The sequence below is a fragment of the Lacerta agilis genome, chromosome 2, assembly GCF_009819535.1.
Source record: "Lacerta agilis isolate rLacAgi1 chromosome 2, rLacAgi1.pri, whole genome shotgun sequence".
NCBI lineage: Eukaryota > Metazoa > Chordata > Lepidosauria > Squamata > Lacertidae > Lacerta > Lacerta agilis.
In genome coordinates, this window is record NC_046313.1 from 79,569,699 (window position 1) to 79,584,392 (window position 14,694).

At 42.7% G+C, this 14,694-nt stretch overlaps 1 protein-coding gene across 1 annotated transcript in view; it reads right to left on the reverse strand.

The window, feature by feature from the left end:
- Positions 1-657: 657 nt before the first annotated feature.
- Positions 658-14,694, reverse strand: part of DNAH12 (dynein axonemal heavy chain 12) — a 98,003-nt gene continuing 83,966 nt past the window's right edge. The window contains exons 65-73 of the mRNA XM_033140968.1: positions 12,568-12,705; positions 11,353-11,586; positions 10,540-10,728; positions 9,319-9,422; positions 7,104-7,308; positions 6,761-6,898; positions 4,133-4,224; positions 2,305-2,372; positions 658-1,008 (exon numbers count right to left, since the gene is read on the reverse strand). Of these exons, the coding sequence (XP_032996859.1) occupies positions 818-1,008; positions 2,305-2,372; positions 4,133-4,224; positions 6,761-6,898; positions 7,104-7,308; positions 9,319-9,422; positions 10,540-10,728; positions 11,353-11,586; positions 12,568-12,705 (1,359 nt within the window). The 3' untranslated portion in view covers positions 658-817. The remainder of the gene's footprint in view (positions 1,009-2,304; positions 2,373-4,132; positions 4,225-6,760; positions 6,899-7,103; positions 7,309-9,318; positions 9,423-10,539; positions 10,729-11,352; positions 11,587-12,567; positions 12,706-14,694) is intronic.

Below are 14,694 nucleotides of genomic sequence, written 5' to 3' on the forward strand. Positions count from 1 at the left end.
ATTTTTAAAGTCCTGCTGATTTCAGTGCAAGATAAACAAACGGGTTCTCAATTACCATTAAAATCAATAGTACTTAAATGTGCTTAACTTTAGTTAGACAAATGCTTAGGACAAATTTCCAACAGGTTCTACTTTATTTACATATCTTTGCATTCGCTGTGCCAGAGTGGGCATAACTAATCCTGGCCAGTACAATGTCACATTGCAACTTTTTAGTTTACCATTCTTTTTCCACCATCTGGGTGGGAGAGAGACTCTCCCCACAGTTTCTCCTTGAGCTTTGAGTGTCTGGCTGCTGGAAGCAGATGCTGCACCACAGATGGTGCTCACTAGTGGGTAACTGGCACTGGTTATACAGACTCTCTTCTTCCAGGATGCTACGCAATTGCTAGTGCTATTATTCTGAATAGCACCCTGTGCACCTGTTTCCCCCCCTGCTTTTCATGTGATGCCTTGCACCATTTCTTTTGAATCCACACTACTGCTCTGGGCAAGTTGAATGGATATTAAGAGTTGAAAGGAAAAAACCAATATCTGTAAGCAACAGGAATGTGATCCTTCAACAGCCTAAAAATGCCTTGTTGATACATTAAGTAAGCCATTATTTTATCCTAGCAACTGACAATATTGTTACAAAAGAACAGGAGAATACATTGGTAACTTTACAAAGGAATAACAATCATGTTTAATTTTTAATTGCAAAATACTGCAATCAATTCAGAAGTTCAAATGATCAAACTACATCAGTAACAAAGTTCTTCACTTAGGGGAAGAAATCTCCCCATCTTTTCATGTTTTGATTCTGAGTTTTCCAGCATTAGTCATCCAGCTGGCAAAGCAGAGCAACCCCTCGCTTAATCCAGTGCTGGACTGGTTGATCAGTTAACAGCATTAATGCAATGACAAAGTTAGTAGAATGCCCAGTGGTTGAAAGGGTTCCTTTACGCTCACTTGTCTTGTAGAGTGGACACACGTAAGCATTTGATTTTTTTATGGCTGTTTTTTTTGCTGTAAGGAGAAATTTATTATTATTATTATTATGCTCTGTTAAAAATATTAAGAATACTGTATTGCATAAATAATTTCTGTGCTAAATAAAAAAAAATTTTATTCAGTAGAGCCTAGGAAAAAATTACTGTTCAACCTTATGTAAACAACAATTTGTAGACTACCCTGTAACACAGCAGCGTCAGTTTGATCAAGAGGCAAAAAAGAACAGCCACCCAACATGATGTATCTGTCGCTGGATTGTATGAATTCAGGCTGCAGGCTGGGCTATCAAAGTCATGTACCCCAAGGGTATATTTAAAAATCCTACACCTACCAGATCTGCAAGTCAGGGAGGAGATTCTAGCTTAGACTTCCCCTTGACAAGTTAGTTCAGGGAGTTTGGTTTGCTTGTTTTTCTTTTACATCTATTTGTTTATTCAAAAATATACCCATTCTTTCAGCTCTGTAAGCTGCTGATATGGTTTGGCAGGAATTACGAGAATAAAATCAAATGAGACATAAACATATCTAGGAAATTAAATTTAACCATCATCCAGGAACTGGGCACCATCTTAAACCAGTGACAGGAACTCTGTGTGACACCAGCGCAGCCAAAGTAAGGACTCGATTCAACAGCACCCAGAGTCTGCTTGAGCTTAACATCAGAGAGTATTAAAAAAGCCAGCCCTCCACCTATAGTCAAAAATAGTCCAGAACATCTGGAAAGCACCGAGTGGGGAAGGCAGGTATCATGTAGCCCTGCAACAGGTACTACAGATGACATTGCTGCTTGGCTTTTCAGCTCTGATACTGAATGAAGTCTAAGTTCACCATTAAGTTCACCCACTTGCAATCCAATCAAACTTTTTACACATTTAGCCCTGAAATAATGGCCCTTTGATAATTAATATATATATTGCTTCTATTTCAGGAACAATTCACAAATAGGTTAAATAATAATTATAATTCATTTGTCATGCTTACGTCATCCTGACGAATAGGACACTACATGTACGAACATGAAACAAAATGCTATTTTTTTTTAACCAGTCACTAGCAAAAGAAAAATATTTATGTTGCAGTTTCCAAACTATGTCCAACATGCATTTCAAATTAAGTCAGCAAAAGAATACATAGGAAGCAAAAGAGTACATCTCTTCTCCAAAGATTTCTAGATATTTAGGAAAACAGAAAAAATAAAATATATAGTCAGAAAGTGCAAACAAAGCAATCTAAGAGGTCACTGAAGATGAAAGAGATCTACTATACAGTAGATTTCCAGTTAATTATTTGCCAAATATCCAGTTTACTTACCTGGCTTTATCCATATAATTGGCATTGCGTCAAAGAGTATTTTAGGATATTGTTCAGCTAGAAGTCCTCTGATGAAAGAAAAAAAATGAACAGTGAAAAACAATTGTACACAACACATAATGCTGGCACAGATACTAAGGAAGATCTGAGAAAGAAAGTGTAATAGAAATAAGAGGGCAGAAAAAGAAAAAGTGTTGTGAAGAAAGGAAGATAGAAGTTAAAAGATGTCATAAACCTAAACTTCCAAAAACAATTGCTCCAAAATAGTTTTCTGGGTGCTCTAATGAGCTAATGAAGCTTCTAAATTCAATTCATTGTGCGTCTTCCATTCTAGTTAAAACAAAATAAAAAATAAAAAAATCCTTCCAGTAGCACCTTAGAGACCAACTAAGTTTGTTCTTGGTATGAGCTTTCGTGTGCATGCACACTTCTCGAAAGCTCATACCAAGAACAAACTTAGTTGGTCTCTAAGGTGCTACTGGAAGGATTTTTTTATTTTGTTTTGACTATGGCAGACCAACACGGCTACATTCCATTCTAGTTGTTAGAAAAAAAGTTCCAGTTGGTGAAGCTCCAAGTAGTGTTAGATGGAAATTCATATTAATGCCTTCATAAAGTAAGACTTTAAAGTAGTAGCAGAATCTCTGGCACGCAAACCTACTAAAGGCCCCGCAAGGGTCCCAATTAGGCCTGTGAGAACATTTCCTGTAACCATATTCTCTAGTCCCATACAGGATCTCATATGGCCCCTTTGAAGGCATCATGACTGGTGCTGACAGTTAACCCTTTGAAGTTGTCAATTTGAGGGCATGATTTTAATTCAAACTGCATCTGCAACAGGACCGGCCCACCCATGAGGGAAGGTAAAGCAACTGCTTCAAGTGGCAGGATCCATAGGAGCAACAGATCCCAATGTAGATTTTTACTCCCCTCTTTGTTCCTGATTTAGATCTTCACTCACCACTCCTATGCCAGTGGAAACAGGTGGTGGTGCCCTTTGGTGATTTACTTCAGCTGTCAAAATGTCTTGGGCTGGCCCTAACCTACAAACAGACATTTTTCTTCTGGAGACAGTTTTGCTAGATGCTTGGCTGCATCTGCAGATGGACAAAGGAGAGCTTGCTGTCATTGCCAATGAGCTGATCATCACCGACAGCAAGCCCTTGTGTAGCAGTTAAAATGCTGGTTTGCAACCTGGGACACCAGGGTTCATATCCCTATGTACCAATGATCCACACTGGGTAACCTTGGGCCAGTCATTGTCTCTCAGCCTAGCCTACTTCACAGGGAAAGAGGGGAATATGTATGCCACCTTAAGCTCCTTGGAGGAAAGATGGGATATAAATCTAATAATAAAAAATCATAATATTGGCATCACTCAATAGACAAGTGAGTGGCCCCACCCACCACTGAAAAGTGGCCCATAAAGGATAGGACAGTTCTTCCATCTGGTGCTCAGGCTGAAAAGGGACACCCTCTCCTGGTTTAAAAATAACTTAAAAACATGATTTGATATTGTAACATGCTGTAGGAATACTACTACAGTTGAGAATGTTTTCAAGTATTTCAAGCAGAAATTTGTCTTCAAATCAATACAGCAAATAATACATGACTATATTTATAAAAAGTGTTTTGTTGGCTAGAACAAATACATTCATATTGTTTTTCAATCTAATTTGATAGAGGAAAGTACTGTAGTCTTAAAATATTATTTCAATATTAAAAATATGTCAAGATATTAAAAGAAATTAAATATTAGCATGCATGAAGGATGTGGGAAAGCACTTTAACACATGCCAATTAACTGCACATTTACTGAATTACTAACTTCTTTCTGTCCCAGCGAGCTCCATCTAAAAACAATCCATGAATATAAACACCATCTTCTGGAGCAACTTTAGAAGTGTCCTTAGGAATAACCTAAACAAAACAGAATTTTCAAAGAATAAATAAAGTTGCAGTTCCATTTTTTTATCCTGTTCTGTTTTTTCAGATGGTTTGTGGTGTTGATAGATAGTTAGATAGATAGATACTTTATTGTCATTGTACGTAGTACAATGAAATTGAATGCCACCCCCCATTTACAGCCACATATATGCATTCATACATTTACAACCACACATACACATACATACCATCCATCACAACTCCCCAAAGATCATATCATTTGGTTACAGCATTTAAAATAGTTATAGCTCTTGGATAAAAACTGTTTGTTAGTCTATTCGTTCTTGATTTAATTGTTCTGTATCTTTTGCCCGAAGGCAACCGTGCAAACAGACTATATCCAGGATGAGATGAATCCTGTAAAATGTTGTTTGCTTTTTTGAGATAACGGGAGCTATATAGTTCATCCAAAGATGGGAGAGGATGACTGATAATCTTTTGGGCTGTGGTTATGACCTTCTGGAGCATTTTCCTGTCGGTGACTGTGCAACTGGCAAACCAAGCACAGATACTGTATGTAAGAATTCTCTCTATGCTGCCTCGATAGAAGGACACCAGCAGTCTCTCACTCAGATTGTTCTTCTTTAAAAGTCTGAGGAAATAAAGTCTCTGCTGGGCCTTCTTTACCAGAGCAATGGTATTAGTGCTCCAGGTCATACCCTGCTCGATAGTAACACCCAGAAACTTGAATACAGCCACCCTCTCCACCCGGTTCCCATCAATATACAAGGGCTGAATGCCCGCCTTTTTTCCTGTAGTCCACTACCGGTGTTGGTTGTGTTAGAAACACTATTATGGTACCAAACTTTCCAACACAGACAGCCAAAGCATTAGAGGGGCTTTTCAGTGCTCCTATGCCTTTAATTTAAAATTTCCTATTTGCAGGCCCTACCCATCTCCTGCTTCTTGTTGATAATGGCTGAAAGAGTGGCATCTTACTTGCCCCAAACAGTCTTGCAATTTATACCTATTCTGCTCTACATTTTAAAACAAATTTTGCTATACAGGCATTGACTGCATTCAGAGACAAAAGTGTGTACCAGGGCACAGAGAGGATCTGATTCAGGAACAGGCAGGCAAGTCTCTGAAGGGCCACAGGGTCATAACATGGGCTAAGATGGGCTGGTTTTGGAGCAGGCAGAGGAGAAATCCAGATGTGGCATGATAGAACAAGGGTTTTTCAATACTGTTCAGCAGCTACTCCCAGCAATGAGCTGCTCAGTCTCTGAGGCAAAGATTTGGGGGATCTGGACTAGCCTATGGAGTCATCTAACAACATTCAAACAATCTGGTACTGAAACTTAAAAGGTACCCTTGACTCACAAAACTTCGTCTGCTGTGCTTGCTGAAGAACCAGAACACTGACAGCACAGGAAGTAAGCATATAGTGCCTGACTGCTGTGAGCCGTGTGATAGCACCTTGTTTGTAGAACTCTCTCCTTGGGGAGGTATGCCTGATGGTGTTTAGAAGAAGACTGAAGGCATATTGGTTCACCTGGACTTTTGAAACATGAACATGATGGCAGTCTTAGCAACTTGATGTTGTTTCCCCACATTTTCTGGCTTTAGAGATGTATTCTTGCTTTTAATGTTTTTAATATTTTTTTGGACCTTCCATTCCTTCCCAACTCCTTCACACACACACACACATATCCTCACAGCTCCTCAGTATCCTCTCCACCCCTGCTTTATTCAAGCTTCTGCTGTTATTTAAAACTGCCATTTTAAAACCTGCCTTCTCTTTTGCTCCCCCCCCCTCTGCCTTGACTTCATGCAAATACAAAATTGTGATGAGGCACTACAAATTCTCCAATGGGGGCTCTTTGCTGAATAGTACTTAATTGTGAGTAACCCTTGTGGAAGGATCTTGATTATGGAAAAGGGCACTGCTGGATAAAACAACACTATATTAAGTGCTTTGAAGAAGAAGAAGAAGAAGAAGAAGAAGAAGAAGAAGAAGAAGAAGAGGAGGAGGAGGAGGAGTTGTGGCTAACATTCTCCTTTCCCTTCCTCCCCCACAACAAATATTCTGTGAGGTGAGTGGGGCTGAGAGACTTCAGAGAAGTGTGACTAGCCCAAGGTCACCCTGCAGCTGTATGTGGAGGAGCGGAGACGCGAACCCAGTTCCCCAGATTACAAGTCTACTGCTCTTAACCACTACACCATACTGGCTTTGTTTTAATTCCACTTCCAGCTAATTATGGAAAAGCAACCCCCTATAACAGCGTTAAAGGGCTCTAGTATGGAAGCAAGCACAATTGCTTCTGAAAGTCCCCTTAACTTCAAAAGTTGTAGAACACGTGGCTTGGCACCTGCTTGAGAAATATAAGCCCAAGTCCTCGTGGGCATGTGAAATTAGTTGTGCCATTCTTTGGATCTGTGTCAGCTATATTACTGAACAAGTGCTTGACTTCACACAACAAAAGAGGAACAGGTATAAAACCCTTTACAAAGATTAGTAGCAAGTTATATCCAATTTGAAAAATGTGGCTTATGCAGCTTGTTATACCTGAAATTCATATCCAAGTAGATCAATAGGAACAGTGTATTTTCGCGCATAGTTCTGCATTGCTCCAGTTAAAAATGCTTGCGTGAAGAAGAACCCTGACAGCCAAAAGACACAGGGCTTTCCAGATTCATACCATTCCTTAGAAGAACAGGAGATATACTTTAACATACTGGCTATAGATGTATCATATTTTACAAACTTATGTTAAGTAACTTATGCTGGTAAAAAACTCATTTACTGATGATTCCCAAAATACATTCCAAATATTATGATTATTTCTTATTAAACTAATTCATTTATTAGAAATTTACATTATTTAGTAACACAATACTTCTTGCTTTACCTGTAAGAATTTCAGCCTTCCTAGGAAATCAAGGATATAACTTCCCAGTGGTTTCAGACTTGGGTATGAACGCTTAGCCCAGTTCTCAGCAACTTTTCCAACGAGGAGACTGCCACAAAGGGCTTCCAGTTCAGAATCCATCACAACCAACCCCTTAATGGCTTTCTTCAAGTTCACTAAAGTTGTACGTATGGTTCGTATTAAACTAAATATGCAGAAACACAAACACAGATATATCACTAAAATTACCAGTTATAAATGGCCTGCAAATGTTGTATCCACTAATTTCAAAAATGATACTACAATGTTATGATGGCTGTACTACAAAATCAACTGTTTCTAGTGTAAGATTACATGGATTAATGAAATCCATGGGAGTTTAATACAGTGGTACCTCGCAAGACGAATGCCTCGCAAGACGAAAAACCCGCTAGACGAAAGGGTTTTTCGATTTTTTAGGTGATTCACAAAACGAATTTTCTAATGGCCGTGACTCGCAAAACGAATCGTCTTGCGCGGTACCACTTTAAGAAAAAGCCGGAACTTGCTGCTGCAAGGAGAGCGGCAGCAGTGGCGGGAACCGGAAGCGGCAGCTCGCCTCCTCCCACCGCCGAGGCTCACAAGTTCCAAGGTGGAGAAGCCGAGCCTGCCTTCGGCTCCCGAGCCTGCTCTTGGCTCCCCGCAAACCCCAGAACACTCACCGCTCCGGGAGGGAGGAGGTAGGTCCAGCGCCATTTTAGCCTCGGCTTCTCCCTTACTGCGGCCCCTGCTCCCCACACCCAGCTTTCTCCTGCTGCCGCCGCTCACTCACCGCTCTCGCCGCCCTTCTTGGCTGTGGCTTGGGGAGAGCAAGCGGCGAGCGAGGGAAGACCCAACTGCCTCTCCTTCTCCGTCGCCGCTGCCTACTTCGTTTCCCACCATGGCCGAGGCTCCTCAGCCCGTGGAGACTCCGGCCAGGGCCGCTTCTCTGCCCTGCTGCAGGCGGGTGGCCGCGGCTTTGCGCCTCGTCGCCCGGAGACCTGCTCAGCCTGCAGGAGGCTGGCGGCGGCGGCGGAGAGGGCTTCGAGGCCCTCCCCGCTCCTCTCCCCGCTGCCGATTGCTCTCCCCGCTTGCTTTCCTGGCTCCCCCCTGCGCTCCCCGCTTGCTTTCCTGGCTTCCCTGCTTCGGATCGTGCTCCCCGCTTGCTCTCGTTGCTCTCCCCGCTTCGGATTGTGCTCCCCGCTTGCTTTCCTTGCTCCCCCCACTGCGATCGCGATCCCCGCTTGCTTTCCTGGCTCCCCCTGCGCTCCCCGCTTGCTTTCCTGGCTTCCCCCTCTTCGGATCGTGCTCCCTGCTTGCTCTCGTTGCTCTCCCCGCTTCGAATCGTGCTCCCCGCTTGCTTTCCTTGCTCCCCCCACTGCGATCGCAATCCCCGCTTGCTTTCCTGGTTTTCCCCTGCGCTCCCTGCTTGCTCCCCTGGCTTCTCCTGCCGTGGATCCTGCTCCCCGCTTGCTCCCCTGGCTTCCCCCGCTGTGGATCCTGCTCCCCGGTTGCTTTCCTGGCTTCCCCCGCTGTGGATCATGTTCCCCCCTTGCTTTTCTGGCTTCCCCCTGCGCTCCCCGCTTGCTCCCCTGGCTTCTCCCGCCGTGGATCCTGCTCCCTGCTTGCTCCCCTGGCTTCTCCCACCGTGGATCCTGCTCCCCGCTTGCTCCCCTGGCTTCTCCCGCCGTGGATCCTGCTCCCCGCTTGCTTTCCTGGCTTCCCCCGCTGTGGATCGTGTCCCCCCATGCTTTTCTGGCTTCCCCCTGCGCTCCCTGCTTGCTCCCCTGGCTTCTCCCGCCGTGGACCCTGCTCCCCACTTGCTCCCCTGGCTTCTCCCGCCGTGGATCCTGCTCCCCGCTTGCTCCCCTGGCTTCCCCCGCTGTGGATCCTGCTCCCCGCTTGCTCCCCTGGCTTCCCCCTGCGCTCCCTGCTTGCTCTCCCTGCTCACCGATCGCTCTGCTGCTGGCTCTGCCGCTTGCTCTCCCCGCTCGCCGGCAGGAGGCTCGGACTTTTTTCCCATAGGAACGCATTGTTTAAATTTCAATGCATTCCTATGGGAAACCGTGCTTCGCAAGACGAAATTTCCGCAAGACGAAAAGACTTGCGGAACGAATTAATTTCGTCTTGCGAGGCACCACTGTATATTAAAAAAATAATGTTGTAAAATATAAGTATAGAAAATAATTCCCCTTACTTGTTAAAGCGCTCCATTTCTTGTACTAGCACAGTGTTCATACTTTCTTCATATCTCACAGGATACTTGAGCAGTGCAGCTTCAATATCATAATCACTTGGAAGCTAGAAATGTTGACATATTTGTTTCCATTTTGACAAATGTAAATAGGTTTTCATTTAATAATTCTGTGATAACATAATAAACTGACATGAAAGCTCATGCTGAATGAAGGATGGTCAAATTCTTATTGCCAGCAACACCACCATTACCTCTTTGTGTGCTTTCTAGATAATTCTGTGCTGTCATATAATTCAGATGGGAATTGAAGGTGGCTTTTTAGGGACCACAGCACAACTAAATAAATCATTACCAAATGAAACTTCACTAGTTCGAACTTTGCAATGAAAAAAGTATTAACAGGAATATCTAACTGGCTCAGACCTGATAAAGATGGCTATATCTATACCAGTTGTTTCCCCCAGGTAATCTCTTAGGCCACAGTAGTAATAGGTAGTACAGTTTGCACCTGAACCCCAACCCATGTGTTTGAGTAGGGCTGCTTTTTGGTTTTGTTCTAAGGAAATGTATTTCTTTGTGAAATAACTTTCATACAATGTCCCTTACAACGTTTGGACAGACACTGCAAAGGAAGTACCATCTTTAGGCTTGCCACTTGTTTGTGGGCAAACTGTTGCTGTCTGAAATGACAAGGTGATATATCCACTCATATGTAAATGGTTCTTGTGACATTTACAACTGACTTTTTAACATATGTAGTGCAAATACACAAACAAGCAATACAGGTGAATGAGCCAGTGAGGCACAGATTAATAGTGCTGTGACTAATGCTGTCGTTTTACTCTTTTTAAGTCTCATTGTTGATGGGGCAATATGAACACAATGAACATGTGGTTGTTTCAGGAATCCTAACCAGGTTCCTGTGTGGGGCTGAAACCTGATGGTGACTGAAACAGGAAAAGTAGCACTTTTCTGAAGTTATAGATTTGAAGGATGAAACTGATACTGCTATGAATCTCATACTATGTGCTTGATTCAGTACTCCTATAACACACAATCAATTTCAGCATTGGTACCGATACAAAACATATCACAAAGTCTCCCTCTTCTGCAAAGAAAATTCATTGTGTAAGGAAGGGTCTGTGCTTGTAGAGCATGAAATAATACAAAACAAAACAAATTTAAGAGCAACAAATTTTTTCTGGGAAAGACTATAAATACCTTGCTCAGGATGTCATCTGCAATTTCATACAAAGCAGTGTCACCACCACCTGAAGACCCTCCTTGATGGCTTCCTCCTTGTGTCAGAATCAGAGATTCAAAGAGGATTTTTGTTTGCTGGAGATCCTTTGAGATATCTACATTATCATGCAATCCAAACACCTCTGGCTGCTGACTGAAAGGGAGATTCTAGGACAAACAACATGAAGTTCATTATAGACTGGATGGCTACTAAGTATTTCAGAAAGAGTCCCTTTAAGTCAAGGACAGGGAACATGAAGACTGGGGGCTTAGTTAGGCCTGCCAGACCTCCCCATTTGGCTCACTAAGTCATTGTGACCTATCTACTCTCACCTGACAATCACCTGATGTCATATATATCAGTTGTGGGTAGTTAAATGTTGGCTGAGCTGGGCCAAAAGGGGTTTCTGTAGTACTGCCCATCAGCTAATAGGGATTCAGAAGCCCCTTGTAGAGTTTCAAAAACTACACACACTTGGCTTCTGAAGCTCCAGTGATCAGCTGATTGACCAGGATTCTGAAGTTCCAAAGATCAACTGAACATCAGGGCTTCAAAAGGCCACACAAGACTCCTTGCAAGCGCCTTGCACAGAGACCTACACAGCACTTTGAAGTCACAAGGATAAGGCAATTGTTGAGGCTTCAAAATGCCACCTCACCTAACATCAGTGTAACCTTAAATTTGGCCAGCAGGAGTTTGGGAGATAAAGATCTGCCCCACAAGTCTCACTCCCCACCCCTATTTTAAGTAAAGTTGGTATATGACCCAAGTACAGAGAAACAAGAGAGTACCTTAATAAATTCAATGTATTCATCATAGGTACCCCGCGGTGGGGCATAGTAATTGCCACTAGGAGAAAATAAATACTGAGGATTTTCAACTATTTCTGGATTGTAAAAGTCAGCAAGCATAGTTAGTAGTAGGCGTCTGTCCCAATCATCTGTCACTCGCCCTCCGTAGTTGCATTCACCCGTAAGGTAAGTTATTGCTTCAAATGGAACATGTTCATATTCATTTATAAATAACTGAAATTGGAAATAAAATAGTGGGTTTAAACAACTTCGCACTACGATATGGCTTACTCATAATACAACAGATAAGCAAAGTTCGGGAAATATCGATGAATTTATTCAATTGAAAGCATTCTATGCATATCACATTTTATCAATATTACTGGTTATATCCAATGCTAGTTCTGCTCAAGCAGATCCACTGAAGTGAGTGGACCCAAGTTAAACCTGTTCATTAATTTCAATTTTTAAGTAGGTCTAGCATTGGATGAAACCCTACATATATAAATTTTGTGAACCACATTGAATTTAGATTTTCAAAATAATTAGTTTATTTAAATAACCATTGCTGAATATATGAATGAAGTGGCATAGGGAGCTTCTGAAATTAATGTTATAAGCATCCAAGCTATACATGACATAATACCTTACATTCTTATTTGCTCTAATTTATGGGTGGTTTGCATGATGAAAAGGTGCATAATTCATATATGAACTCTTTGATCAGAATCTAGTATTTGAATAACTTTAACATAGCATATCTAACTGCTGATTAGCCAACTGCTAAAGGCTTGTTTCAGCATACAGAAACTATAGTCTGCAGCTACAGATTAAGCAACATCCTATTATTTGGCAAGTGTACTTACAGACCTATGTTTTTTAACAAGCAAACAAGCAAATCTTGAACACTGTTCTAGCTAACACTGGCTCTGGTATTGCTTTTTGAGATCCCTCAGGATCTTTCATAAGGAACAACTGCCACCCACTCTCCCCCTTATTTGCACAAACCACCCCAAATTCCTTTACACAGTAGAGCTGTGTTACACAGAACTTGCCAAACATCACCAAATTGCTGTTGACAACAATTTGTGGTACTCCTGCAAAAGGTCAGATGAACACTTGTACCAAAATTGGGACCCGAATGCACAAGTGAAACCTTTTTATGATTCTTTACCAAGGCCCTAGATGTGCTGCAGAAGGAATAAATATCTTTACCTGAAGCTGTCTTACACTGATTCGCAAGTCTGATTCATTAAATCCATATGGAATATTCCACCCAAGAGGTCCAAATTTCTTCCTCTCCTGAACAAGAGCATGAAAAAAACAAACTCCAAAGAGCAGTTTCTCCCATCTCTTTAGGAAATAAAAACAAACGGAAATAAGACAATGTAACCAAAGCTGAAGGAAGTATATCAATCTATATACAATCTATATACATGTATATTACTAGATATATTAGGATAAAAATATATACTCTAGGGTTGCCATACTTCCAAAATTTCCCAGACACAGACGGAATTCTGCCATCAGGAACAGTGTCTGGGCAGAAACGGCTGAAATGTCTGGGGAAATCTGGATGTATGGCAACCCATGTCAGCAGTGTCGGCAATTTTCCTTAAAAATAGCTCAACAACTCCCCCCCCCCTTTTTAAGAGAGCTCAACAACTTTTGTGTCCAGATTTTCACCTTTTGAAATACAGCAACACTAATATACTAAATGATATCACTCATTATCCTGAATAATACTGATACATCTCAGGAGTCCCATTACAGTCAGTAAGTCCATACCTAGGTGGATATCTTTATTTTTCTCTGGCTGCATCCACTAAACATCCTTTAACCTCCAGAACTTCAATTGCCTATGTCCCCTCTGTTTCCAAGTTCCTAGAGTTCCTTTGACCCTCCCCTGAGCATAATTTCCTGGGCAGAATATCCCCTTTAACTTTTAACTTTCAATTTTTGACTCTCCTATGCAGGAGAGCTTTTAAAGCAGAAATCAACCATTGTACTATTTGATTTCCAAAACGTTCGGAAACCAAGACACGGCTTCCAATTGGCTGCAGGAAGCTCCTGCAGCCAATTGGAAGCCACGGAAGCCGTGTTGGACGTTTGCGTTCCAAAGAACGTTCGCAAACCGGAATAATAATAATAATAATAATAATAATAATAATAATAATAATAATAATAATAATATTATTTTTACCCCGCCCATCTGGCTGGGCTTCCCCAGCCACTCTGGGCGGCTTCCAACAAAATATTAAAATACAGTAATCCATCAAACATTAAAAGCTTCCCTAAACAGGGCTGCCTTCAGATGTCTTCTAAAAGTCTGGTAGTAGTTGTTCTCTTTGACACCTGGTGGGAGGGCGTTCCACAGGGCGGGTGCCACTGCCAAGAAGGCCCTCTGCCTGGTTCCCTGTAACTTGGCTTCTCGCAGTGAGGGAACTTCCAGAAGGCTCTCGGTGCTGGACCTTAGTGTCTGGGCAGAACAATGGGGGTGGAGACGCTCCTTCAGGTATACTGGACCGAGGCCGTTTAGGGCTTTAAAGGTCAGCACCAACACTTTGAATTGTGCTCGGAAACGTACTGGGAGCCAATGTAGGTCTTTCAAAACCGGTGTTATGTGGCCTTGGCAGCCACTCCCAGTCACCAGTCTAGCTGCCGCATTCTGGATTAGTTGTAGTTTCCGGGTCACCTTCAAAGGTAGCCCCACATAGAGCGCATTGCAGTAGTCCAAGCGAGAGATAACCAGAGCATGCAACACTCTGGTGAGACAGTCCGTAGGCAGATAGGGTCTCAGCCTGCGTACCAGATGGAGCTGGTAAACAGCTGCCCTGGACACAGAATTGACCTGCGCCTCTATGGACAGCTGCGAGTCCAAAATGACTCCCAGGCTGTATACCTGGTCCTTCAGGGGCACAGTTACCCCATTTAGCACCAGGGAGTCCTCCACACCCACCCGCCTCCTGTTCCCCAAAAACAGCACTTCTGTCTTGTCAGAATTCAACCTAAATCTGTTAGCTGCCATCCATTCTCCAACTGCCTCCAGACACTCACACAGGACTTTCACCGCCTTCACTTGTTCTGATTTGAAAGAGAGGTAGAGCTGGGTATCATCCGCATATTGATGAACACCCAGCCCAAACACCCTGATGATCTCTCCCAGAGGCTGCATGTAGATGTTGAAAAGCATGGAGGAGAGGACAGAACCCTGAGGCACCCCACAAGTGAGAGCCCAGGGGTCTGAACACTCATCCCCCCACTGCTTTCTGAACATGGCCCAGGAGGAAGGAGCGGAACCACTGTATAACAGTTCCCCCAGCTCCCAGCCCCTTTAGATGG